Source organism: Phragmites australis, chromosome 12 (genome assembly GCF_958298935.1).
Source record: "Phragmites australis chromosome 12, lpPhrAust1.1, whole genome shotgun sequence".
Classification (NCBI taxonomy): Eukaryota; Viridiplantae; Streptophyta; class Magnoliopsida; order Poales; family Poaceae; genus Phragmites; species Phragmites australis.
Genome location: NC_084932.1, coordinates 21380906 through 21397200, shown reverse-complemented (window position 1 = coordinate 21397200; position 16295 = coordinate 21380906). Strand labels below are relative to the sequence as shown.

The 16295-nt window shown below is 41.2% G+C and overlaps 2 protein-coding genes and 1 pseudogene across 2 annotated transcripts; 1 reads left to right on the top strand and 2 right to left on the bottom strand.

The window, feature by feature from the left end:
- Positions 1–202: 202 nt before the first annotated feature.
- On the bottom strand, positions 203–634 carry LOC133886392 (TPD1 protein homolog 1A-like). Its single transcript, XM_062326108.1, has one exon. It carries the CDS (start codon positions 632–634, stop codon positions 203–205), a length of 432 nt encoding a protein of 143 aa, XP_062182092.1.
- Positions 635–3958: 3324 nt separating this feature from the next.
- LOC133886391 (uncharacterized) lies at positions 3959–4348 on the bottom strand. Its single transcript, XM_062326107.1, has one exon. The coding sequence runs from the start codon at positions 4346–4348 to the stop codon at positions 3959–3961; it is 390 nt and encodes a 129-aa protein (XP_062182091.1).
- Positions 4349–4900: 552 nt separating this feature from the next.
- On the top strand, positions 4901–13151 carry LOC133886390 (probable CoA ligase CCL6; annotated as a pseudogene).
- The last annotated feature ends 3144 nt before the right edge of the window (positions 13152–16295 follow it).

The following is a 16295-nucleotide window of genomic DNA, read 5'->3' as shown; positions in this document are numbered from 1 at the left end:
CTCCGGGGGCTAAATTGGATCAACTTTGTTTTCCAAATATTATAAAACATCTTCACAAGTTAAGTTTCACCGATCGACTCGAATAAAGACTTTATTCCCTCCTGGTATGTATAACAATGCAACTATCAAGCATGTCGAAGGAGTGAGACAAGCACTGTATTCATCGTTTAATTCCTCTATCTCAGATAAACAAAAACAAAAATCAGCCCATGATATCTCTCGACGAGGACGGTGGGTATCCGCACCGGGACACGGCCATGGCGGGTTTGAACTCCTGCGGCATCTTCCACGCGTAGGTGAACGTCACGGGCGATCCACGGGAGAAGTTCATGCCGTCGTTGACGAGGCAGACCCCGCCGTCCTCCGTGCGGATTTTGCTCTCATCCACGGGCTCGGTGCTGGGCAGGCCGGCGCAGTGTACCCTGACGCCGTTCTGCGGGCACGAGCAGCGGTTCTCGATGGTCACCCGGTACTCCGGCTGGCCCCCGACCACATTCCCGGTCCGCACCGTCGAGACGTGGATGTCGGACAGTTGACAGCCGGCCGTAGTGAACTGTGCGTTGCCCGTTAGCGCATGGCAGCAAATTAGGGCGGCGAGGACGAGCAGGAAGGTGGCATTGGCTGTCCAAGCCATTTCGATCTCGTAACTTGCTTCTGTGTTCTCTTATATATATGTGCAAGTATCGGGTCCTATCTTGGTTGATGTATGTGATTGGTATGCTTTTGGAGTGAAGAATGTGCTGAGGTTGGCCTTATATATATAGTAGGAGAGGATTGGATCATGAGATGAATAGAAGAATAAAATTTCATCTCTGCCCTGACATGCCGGAGATGAATGCGTAATTTCATGATGTTCTTCTCGTAGCCAATGCTGCAGATTTGGCAATTGATTATACTCGAGTTATTGCATTCCTAAAGCGCTGAAGCGTTAGGACCTTCCCGTATTACGCTGACATGCATCCTGACTGACTCGTCTTAGTTTTAGCAAGAAATTGGTTGAGCTGGTTCCCTACTAAAACTCACGCAATTAAAATTTACAGTAAGTTAGGATATTTCTTGAAAATATGCGGTAGGCTAGGACTGACATGTGGCCACTTGGTATTGGAATTTTTTTTAATGCAAAGCAATAAATCTTGCTAGCCATTGCGCTACCCAGCCTTAGGACGGGTATGTGGGGTCATTTGGGCTTTGCTGGTGTACTGGTGTTTAAGCATGGCCTGGCCCAGGTCAACATGGCAACAAATCCTCGTGGATCCTGCCCACCCGAGTTTTAAGTCTCACACTTGGCATGCGTCCTTACTTCTCTTGAGATTCTTGCCCGGGTAAAATTATTATACATGTGTGTGTTTAGTGACAAAAATATTTGTGTGTATACTACCTGAGGTTACACTGTGTAAATCTAGTTTAGACATGTGTTGTGATGACATGTGTTGTGATGCACCCAAGAAGGGGTACGTCTGGACTTGCAAGACCATGAAGTTGTGGAAAACTAATCAATTTGCCCCTGCATTTGCACGGGCTAGTCTTCTTTGTTATTCTATTTAAGTATAAGAGTAGATCCTACTGAGAGTTGTTCATTAAATTTTATTAGCTTCGGAGTTTCATTACGCCGTAGATAGTATCAAATAGTTACTTGTCAATCTTAACTATGTCCCAATAGATTTAGGTTCAGAAGTCACCTTTTGCCTAAAAATTTCGAGTGCATCACTCTCTTCTTAGGATTTATTTAACCATGAATAATCTTTTTTGGCCTTTTACTCGAGATCCTCTTCTATTACTATTGATTTATAAAAAACATCCCCTGCACTACAATATATATGAATACAAATGTTCATATCTAGAGAGAGAGAGCGCGCTTTATTCTATGAATACCAAATACGTCTCATTGATCTTTACATTTTACTCATTATTGTTTTCGATTTCTAGCCTCAAGCAAATGTGATGATTCCAGTTTTCCCTGATTATATTCATTATTTAAATTCGAACTGATGGGAAGGTTTTGTTGATACTGCACTTTGCACCCGTATCATAGTCATTGCCATTCCTCCCGTCTCAAACACATTGACATGGTTTTGAAAGTCGTGTCCCTTAGCGAGAGATGGTCCTTTGATATGACCAAAACTGCTGGTACGTTATGAACTCTAATTTCGAATCAAATTGCTAGATACACCAACGCTCGTCTCTATTTTGAAGTTGTCCATGTCAAGTTTGAAATATAAAATATGAAATTAAACATGTACATACAGACAAACATGTGCGGAGGTTAAGCCTGTTCATGAGCAGCCTGGCCTGATAAACCCGACCTGACCTGGCCCAAAAAAGCTTGACCCGACCAGTGCACAAGCTGTGCTCGGGCTTAACTTTACAGCCCGCACATTTTCTTGGGCTAGGCTCAGGCTTCAAAAATAGATCTGAAACTCAAAAAAGCCCAAAAACACCTAAGAAATCTCAAAAAAGCCAGAGCCTTGCCCCGAAAAACCTACTGTTAGATCAAGCTCAGGCCTAGAAAACTAGCTTGACGTCAGACTTAGGCTTGTGGTTTTCCCGTTGCGCTTTTCAAAGCCCGACTTGAAACTCGACCCGGCCCAGCCTTTGAACAGGTCTAGCGAAGGTTAGCAACCTTCTAGACACGATTTGCCCCGTCTCGATGCTAAATGTGTAGAGACGATCAATACTCTACTAGGCATGGTTTGCTCTGTCTCAACGTTGCATGTAGAGACAATCATAGTGGCCGAAGTAGCATTTTAACAATGGGTGTACATTATTAAAAAAAATCGCACTGTCGTTGCAACACCCCACCGCACTCCCTTCGTCTCTCCCTTCTGTGCTAGCGTCGCCGCTAGGCTCAGTGCCGTTGCCCTCAATCTTGTGCGTGCATTTGGGTGTTAAGCCACCGAGACGTAGCTGTACATTAGGGCAATTGGGGATTAGCCGATTGGCCATTGGTTGTCCACTATTGGACATTGGGCCACTAGAGGCATTGTTGACTTGTCACGTTGGGCTGGGGTTGTTGAATGTTGCCGGGTTAGGATTGGCCGCTTAGGCCACTAGGAGTTGTGCCTGTCTATGGTAGTGCGAAAAGGGTGAAGGCATGTAATTTGGGATTAACCTGCAATGAATCATATTGCTCAGAAAGGTGTATACATATAGATGATGCCTGAGATATATATTGCAGCTATTTAATATACATTATGTTGTTCCAAATAGGTCAACAGCTGATATAGAAATACTAATATTAATAACCTCCCTAATAGGTCAGCAACGGATATGGAAACACTAATATTAATTTACTTCCTAATAAATCATCTAGGTAATAAGAAAAATAGCTACTATGAAAACAATCTCTAATTGCCGAATTAAATGGTGCTACAAATTAGACAGGGAATTAAGAATTCCAACAAGAGCGCAAAGGACTAAGGAAAATATGGTATATACTTACTTTTTGGTAAAAAAATTTAGATGTATATTTGTACACCCATGCCCTCACTCGGACGTGCACTTGACAATCACCACCTACTAGGCACGGTTTCTCTCATTTCTATGTGGTACATAGAGATTATGAACACCCCTAGAAACGGTTTGACTCGTTTGATTGCTGCATGTAAAGACGATTAGTATCATAGTAGACATGCATGTTTCACCCTATGTAAAAGTTGTATGTATATACGGTTAGCATAGTACTAGACACAGTTATACATGTTACTCTGTTAAATCATGTTTATAGTTTTGATATTACAGACGGATTTTAATTATTTTTTAGATAAGTTGCAACCATCAATACTATATAGATCATAGATTATATTTCTACATCTTGTGCCTTGTGTGTTATTTTTTTAAAATTCTTGTTTGATTAGTGCTCGATAATATAAATATTACAACACAAACAAAATTAATTATTTTTTATCGTCCACCTCCAGGGCACCTTTCCTAGGCTTCGACCCATCTCCTCATCAGCACTTCAGCACTGCGGCTCGGCGCTGACGACGGCGAAGTCCTGCGGCGTCTTCCATGCGTATGTGAAGGTGACGGGCGACCCCTTGAACATCTCGCTGGCGACCATGCAGAGCTCATCCTCCACTTTGATCTTGCTGCTGTCTATCGGCTCGACGCTGGGCAGGCCGTTGCAGTGCACGTTGACGTAGGCCTGCGGGCATGGGCACAGGTTCTCGATGGTCACCCGGTACTCCGGCTGTCCCTCCACCACCTTCCTCGTCTTCTCCTGCGAGACCTTGATGTCCGACAGCTGACAGCCACCCTGCTCCCCGTTGCCTGCAGCGCCCGCATGGCAGCAGGCCAGGGCGGCGAGGACGAGCAAGAGGACGGTGGCATTGACCCCCATGCGAGCCATCTCGATGTGAGAGGTTGCTTTTGCAGTGAAATAAAATGGTTGTGCAATAGAGGCTTTATAAGAATGTTCAATTTGCTGTCAATCCTCGAGGTAAACGCTGCGTTGATTTGCTGTAATTAATCTCGTTGCCATATATTGCTGCAAGTATGGAGCCGGATTATCGCCTCGAGCTAATTGATTTCCCGAAGCGCTTATGGGTTTCTGATCCGAGAATCAAGACCTTCCTGGTTTATTCGTTTTGATTTTAGCTGGGTATATATCCGAGAATCCGGAGTGAATTCTATTGATGAACGGTAATCAAGGATTACCCACGGCCAGTTGGGATTGGAATTTTGAACGCAAAATCGTGTATAGTAGAATTAACGCGGCCGCGCTAGGGTTCTGTGTCGCTAGCTTCGATGACCAGCGTAGCTATTGTAAGAATTCTTATTGGGCTTTATTTGTATTCTGTGGCACAAAAGATTGATTGGCCCATTTACTATCTTGAAAAAGAGGATACACCAAGAACTGACAAATAGAATCAGTAGCCTGATGACCCCCGGCGTAACGGAGATGTGGGCTGGTAATATAGCGTTGTTGATGCTAATTCAATCCAGGAATCAGCATGGTTATATGGGTTATAGTGGCAAAATCCCTGTGAACTAAAAGCAATGCTAATTTTGAAAACGATATTTTTGAAGTAACAAAAATCAGATAAAACAAGCTCCAAAACTTCAAGGCCATAAAAAATGTGTTCCTTCCAAAAACTGGATGCTGAAGGATACAGAGAAAAAGGTCACAGATAGGAAGTCTGAATGTGCAATAGGACAAATCTTTCTGAATTTCATAAACTAGTGTTGGCGCGGAATTAGACAACACCTCACCAACATGGTGTCCGTCAAGGCTACTTGTCGTTTTTCGCAGTGACACGCAACTTATTTACAAGCAAACAAGCAAAGGTTTCGACCGGCAATCTTGGGGATCGCCGCCCGGACTATTTACGAACAAATCGATAAAGAACTACCACTCAAATCATAGGGATTCGAAGTAGCAGTGAAGTACTAACCCTAAATTGCAGCAAAGTAAAGGCAAAATGAAAAATAGACGCAATAGATGCGATGGACTGATGGATATGCAATCGACCTCCATCCCTCGATTATTTATAAGGGGGTGCGATCTTGACTCTAAGAAATCAAAATAGGACTCTATTCCAACCCTAAACACGCCATGTTCGACCAAAATCGTAAAAAAAATCTGAACAAATCAACGAATCCACTCTGATTCGGTTTCGGACTGAACACCAGATGGTTCGGTGAGAACAAACTCCAGAATACCGGACCATCCGGCGAGTTCACTTGGCCGAAACTCTAAAACTCGATCTTCGTCATACCCAGTTTTAACGAACAAAATCAAGTGCGACTTATGTGTGTCCAGAAAGTTTAACACACATAAGGACATAATAGGTGAAGTAACAAAAGCAATACTTTAACTTACAATCGTTAAACTCTTACACAAAGTCTTCACCTAAACAACTATCTATAGTTATTAAATGACAGCAGTGGAACGAAAACATCGGCGACCAAGCACTCCACAGGTACCGACCGGAAGACACACCCCTAGAATATCAGGTCGTCATCTTGAAAGTCTTGAAAGTCTTCCACTGAGCAGCATATATATTGTGGGAGATAGTAAGTGTGAACACATGGAGTACTCAGCAAGTGTGAAAAAATAATGATATGCAGACTTTCAACAAGAATAGACTATCACACGGTATTTTTGCGTAAATGCAAGTAAAGAAAAGATATTTGAATTCAAAAGCATTAAACAGTTATTAAGTGAATGTATCCCATATAACCAACTAACCAACCTACAAGGCTCCTTATCTTGCAAACCATAACATTCTAGTACTTTCTGTACTAGAATCATAATTACAACCAAACTCATAACCATACCATAACCATTTCACCACCAACTAATCATGTGAGGATCCAAGTCTCTCATAACCATGAGCACGGCTGATATATCAAATTTTACACTCTGCAGAGATTGTACAACTTTCCCACGAGTCGTGATTTCATCACCTGCAAGCAGATGACTAAAGTCTCCATGTTGCAATACCAGCCAAGCACTATACACACGCCAGTGGTGTGTTGCAAGGAGATCACTATGAAGCCTTTACAAAGAATCTTCCCAGTATGTGTCACCAATACTCCAGGTTTCACCGCTAGGTGGTACCACCTAGAAGCCCCCTCTTATGCCATGTGGTTTCTGAGAATAAACTTCCCTCATCCATGCCTTAAGCCTACCCATATTAGTCTCGTGTTTGTACAGAACATCTTGGGTTGTTGCTCCACGAACCGATCATTACTTAAATTACTTGAGCAAACACTATCACTAACATCCCTATGCTCAAAGTCTAAGGTTCCATGTTACTAGACCATTAACAATTTATCCATCATTATTGTATATATTCATTAGTCGAGCTTATGACACTTTCTAATATCCTAAAATATGGCTAAACAATCTACCAAACAAAATATTAGTGTTTCCATATCCGTTTGGTGCCCCATAACCGTAGATCGTTGCCGCCACCTTTCAACTGCAACCCAGCGCCCGACAGCTTGAACCTGAGAAGTGCCCAAAACCCGACGGGTGCTCAATGGGTTTGAGTTTGAGTTTAAGTTTTCACCTATTTAGTACTTCATGTACGTGTCGAGTTGGAGCTGTCGGATTTCAAATCGAATATGGTTTTACTTCAGCCAAATTTAATACGACTTGTTATCAGTCCTATGGTGAAAATCACACATGAGACGTACATAAAAGGGTGTACATTTATATTGTGCAGAAGATCGCGTCATGAAGCATACAGGCTCGATGTCACGCGGGGAGTCGTGATCGTGGCACGGAAGGCTGTGCATTAATTGGCTAGGTGCATTAAAGAGGCACAGGCCAAGAGGTGGCCTCACTGGAGAAAAGAAAGGTGGCTGTTGGTTGTTCTTGCGCTGAGTGTTGCACGCAAGGCAACAGGAACCGATCCTGTTCGGTGTTCGGTCACGAGCTGGCGCAGGTGGCGTCAACAGCGTCTCAACCGAGTCTGTTAGGTACTCGGTTGATTCCTTGGGCGGTGGAAACCGATTCGGTCAGGGCAGGAGGCGACGGACAGAGAGGATATAAAAGAGAAGGCTGGGTCTCTCGGTTGCAGAAGGCGACGGACAGAGAGCAAGAGCAGAGACAGATTACAGAGAAATCTAGGGTCAGGGATTTCGTGGAAATGGAAATGATACTGTGTAAATATATCTTAAGTACTTATCCATGCAATAAAGATCAAGTTTCATAAATTGATGAGTTGTTGATTTAGTTTCTCTCCGCGTTCATCATTCTTGTCTTTCGGTTTTAATTTTTTGTGAATCTATTGGATTGATTTTTAATTTGTCTTGGTTCTGAAAATCATCCTAAACATCTAGGGTTCTGAAATTTTTTGATTGGTTGATTTTTCGTAATTCTTGCTTAATCACGAAATTAGTGTTTAATTAAATTTTGTCACCATCTATCACAGTCTGCTAGATATCCGATTCACTTGATTTTTGTTGCTTTAGTTCGGTAACATTGTCTAATTTCTACTGTTAAAATTTGAGAGCAATCAGACCTATGATTCTTTATGTACATGTTTTTAGGTATGTGATATTAACTTTGTTTAGAATGATACAAGATTATTTTGGATTTTTTATTAAGGTGAATTAAAATTTGAATTTAGCTTCCATAATCATTCATCCTCCTCTAATTGTCTATTTATTAAGTAATCAATCCTCTACTTCATTCAGTTGCATAATATGCATGCATGCATGCAATGAGCAATATATAAGAGCTAAAGAAGTCAAGAGCTCACTGCCATATAAACTCATTTTATCTATTATCTATGTTTCAAATATTATGTCTTTTTTTTAATACATTTTAGGTATTAGATATCGCCAAGTGTAATTTACTATCTATAGTTACTGTGAATGCATATAATGAAGTGTTTTTTTTTGCCAAACTTTACCAAGTTTAAAGTGATTGTCCTTAATGGTCATGATTCAAGTTCCATTACTCTACTCTTTATTGACCTGAGCTCTAGTTATTTTCAGTTATAGAGATTTTTTTAGCAACTTCTATTGTAGGCCCGTATCGAACTAGCAAAGGCAATATCAAGATGTTGAATTGATAAATATTGTCATACATTATATAAAAGGTCATATATTTGCCACTGTAAATAAGAAAAAAAGATTTTTTAAACTGATCATGGAATATGATTTCATCGTAATACATGTATTTTGTTCCTCTAAAGAATACGAAATAGATTAACCAATATTACGCTTTTTTACAATGATCAATTCAATAGCTTCTAGAACCGACCTCACCCCCCCCCCCCACCCCACCTCACCCCCCCCCACCCCACCTCACCCCTCGCCCCAAATGGTCCAATTCTGGCTCCGCCTCTGATGCTGTGTCTCAAATAAACGTAGGTGCAAAAGCAGTTGAGTTCATATTAGACCATGCTGAGATCTCTATAGCATTTGTGCAGGAGAGCAAGATAAAATCACTAAGCAAAGAACTGGTCTTTGAAAATATTATGTTCTGTACCATATTAATTAACATGCCATATGTGTCTCGAATTTAAAGCTAGTTATATGATTGGTTAGTAGTTACTCAGTCTCAGATATAATAGAGTTGGATTCAATTGCTGAAATCAGTGTTACAGAACTAGTTGTGAAGATCAATTTTACACATCAGTTTCTCTTACATCTAAAAGGCAATATCAAGATGTTGAATTGATAAATATTGTCATACATTATATAAAAGGTCATATATTTGCCACTGTAAATAAGAAAAAAAGATTTTTTAAACTGATCATGGAATATGATTTCATCGTAATACCTGTATTTTGTTCCTCTAAAGAATACGAAATAGATTAACCAATATTACGCTTTTTTACAATGATCAATTCAATAGCTTCTAGAACCGACCTCACCCCCCCCACCCCACCTCACCCCCCCCCCCCACCCCACCTCACCCCTCGCCCCAAATGGTCCAATTCTGGCTCCGCCTCTGATGCTGTGTCTCAAATAAACGTAGGTGCAAAAGCAGTTGAGTTCATATTAGACCATGCTGAGATCTCTATAGCATTTGTGCAGGAGAGCAAGATAAAATCACTAAGCAAAGAACTGGTCTTTGAAAATATTATGTTCTGTACCATATTAATTAACATGCCATATGTGTCTCGAATTTAAAGCTAGTTATATGATTGGTTAGTAGTTACTCAGTCTCAGATATAATAGAGTTGGATTCAATTGCTGAAATCAGTGTTACAGAACTAGTTGTGAAGATCAATTTTACACATCAGTTTCTCTTACATCTAACAAGTGCTTGAATTGCAGTTTTCAGATACTAGCCGTAGTCCCAAAGTGCAGAGCCCATATGGAAGGTTAGCTGCCTGGACTCTAGGTATCAACCTTCTAGATGCTTATTTGTAGTTATATATGATTTAATTCTCATTTTATTTGTTCAACCTCAGCCATTGTTAGTTTTGTTGATGTGACAAGTGAGCTGAAAAGGGAAGCCGAACAATTAGGAGTATCTTGCTTTTCTTGGGAAGAATTTTCTTCAATGGTTAGACTGAGTTCCTTTCAAGCTACTTAATTCACACCTAAAAAATTCATTGCAATCATCATTGTAAAATCATAGATATCCTGATGAGCAGTGTGCTATTTTAACAGGGAAAAGAAAGCCATGAACTTCCCAAGAAACAAAAGGATGACACATGTACAATCATGTACACAAGTGAAACAACGGGAGATCCAAAGGGTGTGATAATCACAAACAGTTCTACCATAGCTGGGGTTATGACCACAGAACAGCTTCTCAAGGTGACAGACATAGTGGTAATTTCTGAATCATTTTCATGTATACACTCCTGTTGTATGTATGATACTATTGTACATTTGTAATCATTCTACTGTTCTTAAATTCTTTAATCATGATTAAAAAATCAAATTGAAACATATGAAATGATCAACAACTAATCAAAAGAATGATATTGTTTTTCCATTCATGATTTATAGCTTTCATCTAATTTCTCTGATATTGTCCTGAGTCCTGACCTGATAATACTACATTTATGTAGGTGGCTGAAGATGATTCATACTTTTCCTTTCTTCCATTAGCCCACATGTTTGATCAAGTAATTGAAAACTACTGCATCTCTAAAGGGCCTCCATTGGATTCTGGCAAGGGGTATGAGCTACATCTTGCAAGTGAAATAGTTCTGTGAAGTCTGTTACTCTATTCTTTGAACATCTGAGTGATAAAACTTTCTTAACAGGACATTAAGTATCTGATGGAGGATGTGCAGTGATGAAACCAACACTATTTTGTGGTGTTCCTTGTTTTTATGATCGTATATATACAGGTTTAATGCAAAAACCAATCTGCTTGCTAGGTTGAAAGTGTTGTAAGAGGTAGCTATCCTAGTATTGGGCGCGTATGATCGTTGTAACTATCCCCACCGTTGGTACGGCTTTGTAGACTGTTGGTTCTTTCTTAATTTTAATGACATGCAGTTCTCCTGCGTGTTCGAGAAAAAAAAATTATGTTCTCAATTCCAACCACATTTTTTGCTTAGTCATAATCTGGGGATCTCATGAATTTAAGGTATTAACCATAAAATTCAGTCTTTTTGAGTATGCATACAATTAGTAAGCACTATGGACAAAAAGTTTGAATAAACATCTACTCTTTAATCCCTCCCATGTTTACAGTTCATGTGTAATTTAAATGTCATATTGTTATCAGTAAACTTGGCAATTTGACGAAAGGGTTGAAGCAGCATGAAGCATCACTGTTTTTCGACAAAATAGTTTTCAACAGAGTACGTGCACATTTAGGACACCTCTTCATTTTGCTGCCTTCGATAGCATATCTATGAACTATTTGATCATTGATGATATAGATAAAGGAAGGGCTTGGAGGCTGCATACGCCTCCTGCTATCAGGCACAGCACCTTTGCCAAGACACATTGAAGAGTTCAAGCGAGAGACCACCTGCAGGGTCCTCGTACAAGGATATGGTGAGAGTTTCTGAATTCATATGGTAGCTGTAACTAACTTTTCCCAAGACCCATCATAACCACATTAGCCATGTTAGCATGCTTATTTCTTTGGTCATGACCAGGGGCGGAGCTTCTTGGTGACCAAGGTGGGCCCTGGCCCCCTGGCCCAACAGCTTTTTCTTTTTGCATTTTGTAATTCATTTTAAGTCCAATCTGTCAATTTCCTTGAGAATTTCTATGAGTTCGGGCCCCCTGCGGCCCAGTTAGCTTCACCGGCCCCTGCTGACATTTGGTCCAAGCTCTCCACCGGTCATGACTCAGTTCAGTAGTTGACCTGCTATGGATGAAAATAGGTAATGTTACTTTACTTTAACTGCCCAAATCAGTATTAGTAATATTAATATTAAACTCTTAACATAAGTCCACTTACTAGTATAATCCTGAGAGGCAAGATCCCTCTAACTGTGCTCTTTGTATGCAGGGCTAACTGAGAGTTGCGCAGGATGCTGTACATCAATCACCAATGTTTTCTCAATGATCGAAACAATTGGCCCCCCTGTGACGACAATTGAGATATGGTTAGAGTCCATTTCTGAAATGGGCAACAATGCGCTCTACAATGTGCCCCGGGGCAAGATCTGCTAGAGGGGTCACACATTGTTCATATCCAAGCTTAAACATAATAATTTCTATAGATGAGATTTGTTTCTTCGTACTAGTCTTTCCCTTTTATGGGTCTCATGTAACATTCTGGTTGCATTTTTGTGTTATTTAGTTTGTGGTTGTGTGCATCTCAGCAATACAGATGCCGATGGTAAACTCTTGTGTAGTTGTATCAGTTTGATATAATGATGAGAGTTAATGAAGTTCCTTTTTCAAAAAAAAAAAACCTTGTTTTCTGGGTACTACAAGCGTCCTGACATCATGGAGGAAGTGTTCTCAGATGGTTGGTTCCATACAGGTATAGTCTTTTCCCTTCAATTTTAACTATTACTAAATGCTTTGTAAGTGGAGATGAGCTGTAAGAAATTTGCAATCATCTTATGTATGAAGGTGACCTTGGACAGTGGCAACCGATGGCACGATGAAGATCATCAACAGAAAGAAGAACATCTTGAAGCTGTCCCGGGAGAGTGCATACATGCAGTCTCCTCTCATTATATCGGTATGACAATCGGCACATATAAAACTAAGTCAATGTAGTCGAACACATAATTTTGCTCAGATTCAACTTTCATAGAGAATCCTCTTTGAATCAGGTTTGGGTCTACGGGAACAGCTTTGAGTCCTTCCTTGTTGCCGTGGTTGTCCCTGAGAAGCAAGCTATGGAGGATTGAGCTGCAGTTAACAAGACTTGTGACTTTGCAGAGCTGTGCAATGATCCAAATGCGAGAATATACATTCAGGTTGAGCTGAACAAAACTGGCCAGAAACTCAGGGTACGTTAATAAATGACATGGAAACTTAGCAGCTGATGATTTATAGCAAACTTAATGATTAATGCACAATTCATGAGATCAACAACTTATCAATCTTGTGCCATGCAGTTGAAAGGATTTGAGATGCTGACGGCAATTCATCTAGAGAGACACAGCCCTTCAGCATAGAGAAAGACCTGGTCACTCCAACTTTTAAGCTCTAAGAGACCTCAGCTGCTCAAATATTACAAGGATAGAAGGAACAAACATTCTGCATATAAAGTCTTTGATATATTTAAAAAATGCAACCATGTGCTCTAATTTCTTGTTTGTGACAGACTAGACTTAGATGACCCTGAACCGAGGGGCGGCAGCAGCACCACAAGTGCAGGGGTAGGAGAAGATAGACTGGGGATAGATTGATATACTTTTTGCTTGCTTAATAATGGCCCTGTGACCTCTTTATATAGGAGCCGTCCCTAACAAAAGGATTTAATCCTAACAAACGTTGATGGTGAACAGAGATGGCAGCGGGAAAAATTCCCGCGAGGAATAGGCAACTATCCCTGCCTCTGTTTGGAGGATAATTCCCCGTCCCCGTCCCCGCACGTGGGGAATAATTTTTCCCCATCCCCGTCCTCCCGCGGGGAATAGTACTCGACAGGGTCCCCATCCCCGCTACAATAGCATTAGGGTTTGGTGCTAGTTGGGTCTCAGGATGGGCTGGACAACAGATGGATGGGCCTTAAGTAAATTTGATGCATGCATATTAGTCCATATATAATATAAATGGGGCCCCATGGGGAAACGGAGACGGGTTACCATCCCCGGCCCCGCTAGACCCGACGGAGGGGTGATTACTCTCTATTTAAATCTCTGCAGGAAAAAACAACCTCCATCCTCATCCCTAATAGGTGAATTCACCACCGGGGATCGGAGATTGGGTCCCCGTTGACATACCTAATGGTGAAACATCACCAAGTGGTATCAACTTTGTGATTTTCAGGAAGAAGAATGTACATAAAAATAATCAGGATTCAAGACTTAATGCCTGCATCTCTTGTTTCTAGATGTAAGAACAGAAAGTGAGTGAGCCCTGGAGCTGGTGACAGCTTATGGTAATATTGCATATACATCTACTCTGTCATTCAAGACCTACCTGAATCTGGCATGAACTTTCTACATTCAAAAGAAGGAAGAACACAGATTCTTATGATACAAAAATCTGCATATGTGCAAACTGTTTTTTTTTTGTTTTTTCGAAAGGACCTCAAGAGCATCGCCGAGCATTTCATAGAAGAAAAGAATTAATCTAGTTTGTAAGGAAAATTGGGTCTGAAAACCATACAACCGCACGGTTAATTAGGGGAAAGCCGGCCAAAACCCGCAACTAGGGGGACACCACGAATACTAAAAATGAGAAGGCCCATGACCACACACCAATACAACAGAAACAACTGACGAAGTCCGACGTGAGTCATCTTTGCTGAGCACGCCGTACTCGCAGCGGCGCAGCAGCTCCGACTTCTCAAGGTGGACCTCAACCACTACCTCAAAACCGACACGCCTCCACCCAAGACCGAACACCGAAAATGCGAGAGAAAGCACGACTTTGTGTCATCGTTGCCAAGCTTGTCGAACCCCTCGACGCAGCAGCTCTGACTCCACCTCAGCACGGACAACCAAGCGCGTTCCAGTCTTCTGCCAAGAGCCTGAGGCGCAACCTCAACAAGGTAGAAGTCTCACCGCAACATGCCCCAAACTGAGGCTAGGTGTGTGCAAAAGTTGCCACCAATAGAAACCACGCTACACTCCAGTCAGTAGCCGCAATGAGGGACCTCCACAGCGATGCCTCCATGGAGGACGTGACGCCAAATGCACCGCCATCGCCGGTACAAGACTGGGTTTTCACCTAGAGAGTCCAAATACTGAGCGGGACGAGCACTACTACACAAAACGTCATCATAGGCGGGTGGTAACACATTTTCACAGGTATTTAGCGCACCCGCCTGGGACTGAAGGTCTGTGGAAATGAACGATTTTCACAGGCGCAAAACAGACCGCATGTGAAAAACTATTTTCACAGGCGGTTAGCTTAAGGAACCGCCTGTGAAAATGGATTTCCACAGGCGGTTCCTTAAGCCAACCGCCTATGAAAATGGATTTCCACAGGCGACCCACTTTAGCTGCCGCCTATAGATATAAAGATTTCCACAGGCGGTTCCGTGGTATGTATGTCTTTCAAAAACAATAATGAGCATATATTTTATCCCCTCCAGATTTCACACAGTTTCAATACAGATTTTAACATCATAGATTTCAATAGCATCAAATATTTCACAAGATTCAATATTTAACACAAGTACAATAATATTCACAACATCACAAGCCTATATTGCTAAGAGTCTTTCCTCTCCCACTCACAAAGCCTCGGATGGCTAGCTAATTCGCCTCCGTGATCAAAAAATTTGCCACTCTTGTGGATGACTTCGTGCATAATAAATTGGCACATGTCATGTTGGACGTTTTGGATATCTTCGTCTATGAGAGATTGGTTGGTAAGTTGGATCTCCGTGCCTGGAATGAAAACACAACTAAAAGAGTTAAAATACTATTGACAACGGAAACATAACCAAATAAGAATGTGCAGGCACAATGATGACTTATGTCCTCAGGGTTCGTTGTGTACCTCCTGTTTACCCTAAGAAATTGGCAAACATAGTATCCACAAAGAACGCTATTGAAATCTTGCTTGTGGCACTACAAATAGAAACGCAGTGTATTCGTTAGTTCAATAAGACTCTTCGTCATAAATAGTGAGATACAAGCATTAGAAGTGTGTTATTACCGAAAAGTGTGTACGGACCGTCATCGCATCCGGCTTATCTATATCGTGTATCCCACCTTTCGTTACGTACTACTTGAAGGCCCTATTCGAATGCCAATAAGTAATTATCAATTTGTAAATGATTTATAAGAATTTTATGTATGGGGATTTCCTTTACCTTTGCAAAACGTCAATAAGATCTTGGTAGGATTTTTGTTGAAAATTGGCTAAGTCAAGGACCACAAGTTTGCTCGACTTCGGCATCAGCATTATACATATATAGTGGCCGCTACATGAATACTTATATTAGGTTTTTGATCAAGCAATTAAGTCGAATACTTATGTTAGGTTCATGACGTATCACACTTACTTAAAGTTGTAGGGAGCCAAGATGCAGTTCTTGTCCTGCATTTCTAGCATAGCCCTTCCTATGTAGACTGACATTTCGAGTCTTTTTGTTTTGGTCAAATCTCTTATGACCCTTGATTTCTCCTTGTTAATCTTCCCCTTAATCTTGGGGTCATCAGTCCTCAAGTTTACGACCATGTTGGGCTGAGAAATTCGTTGCGGGTTAATGAATTCGACAGGCCTCTTCAACTTTTTCGCATCGCTAAATTGCATCCTATAGAACAAGTCAC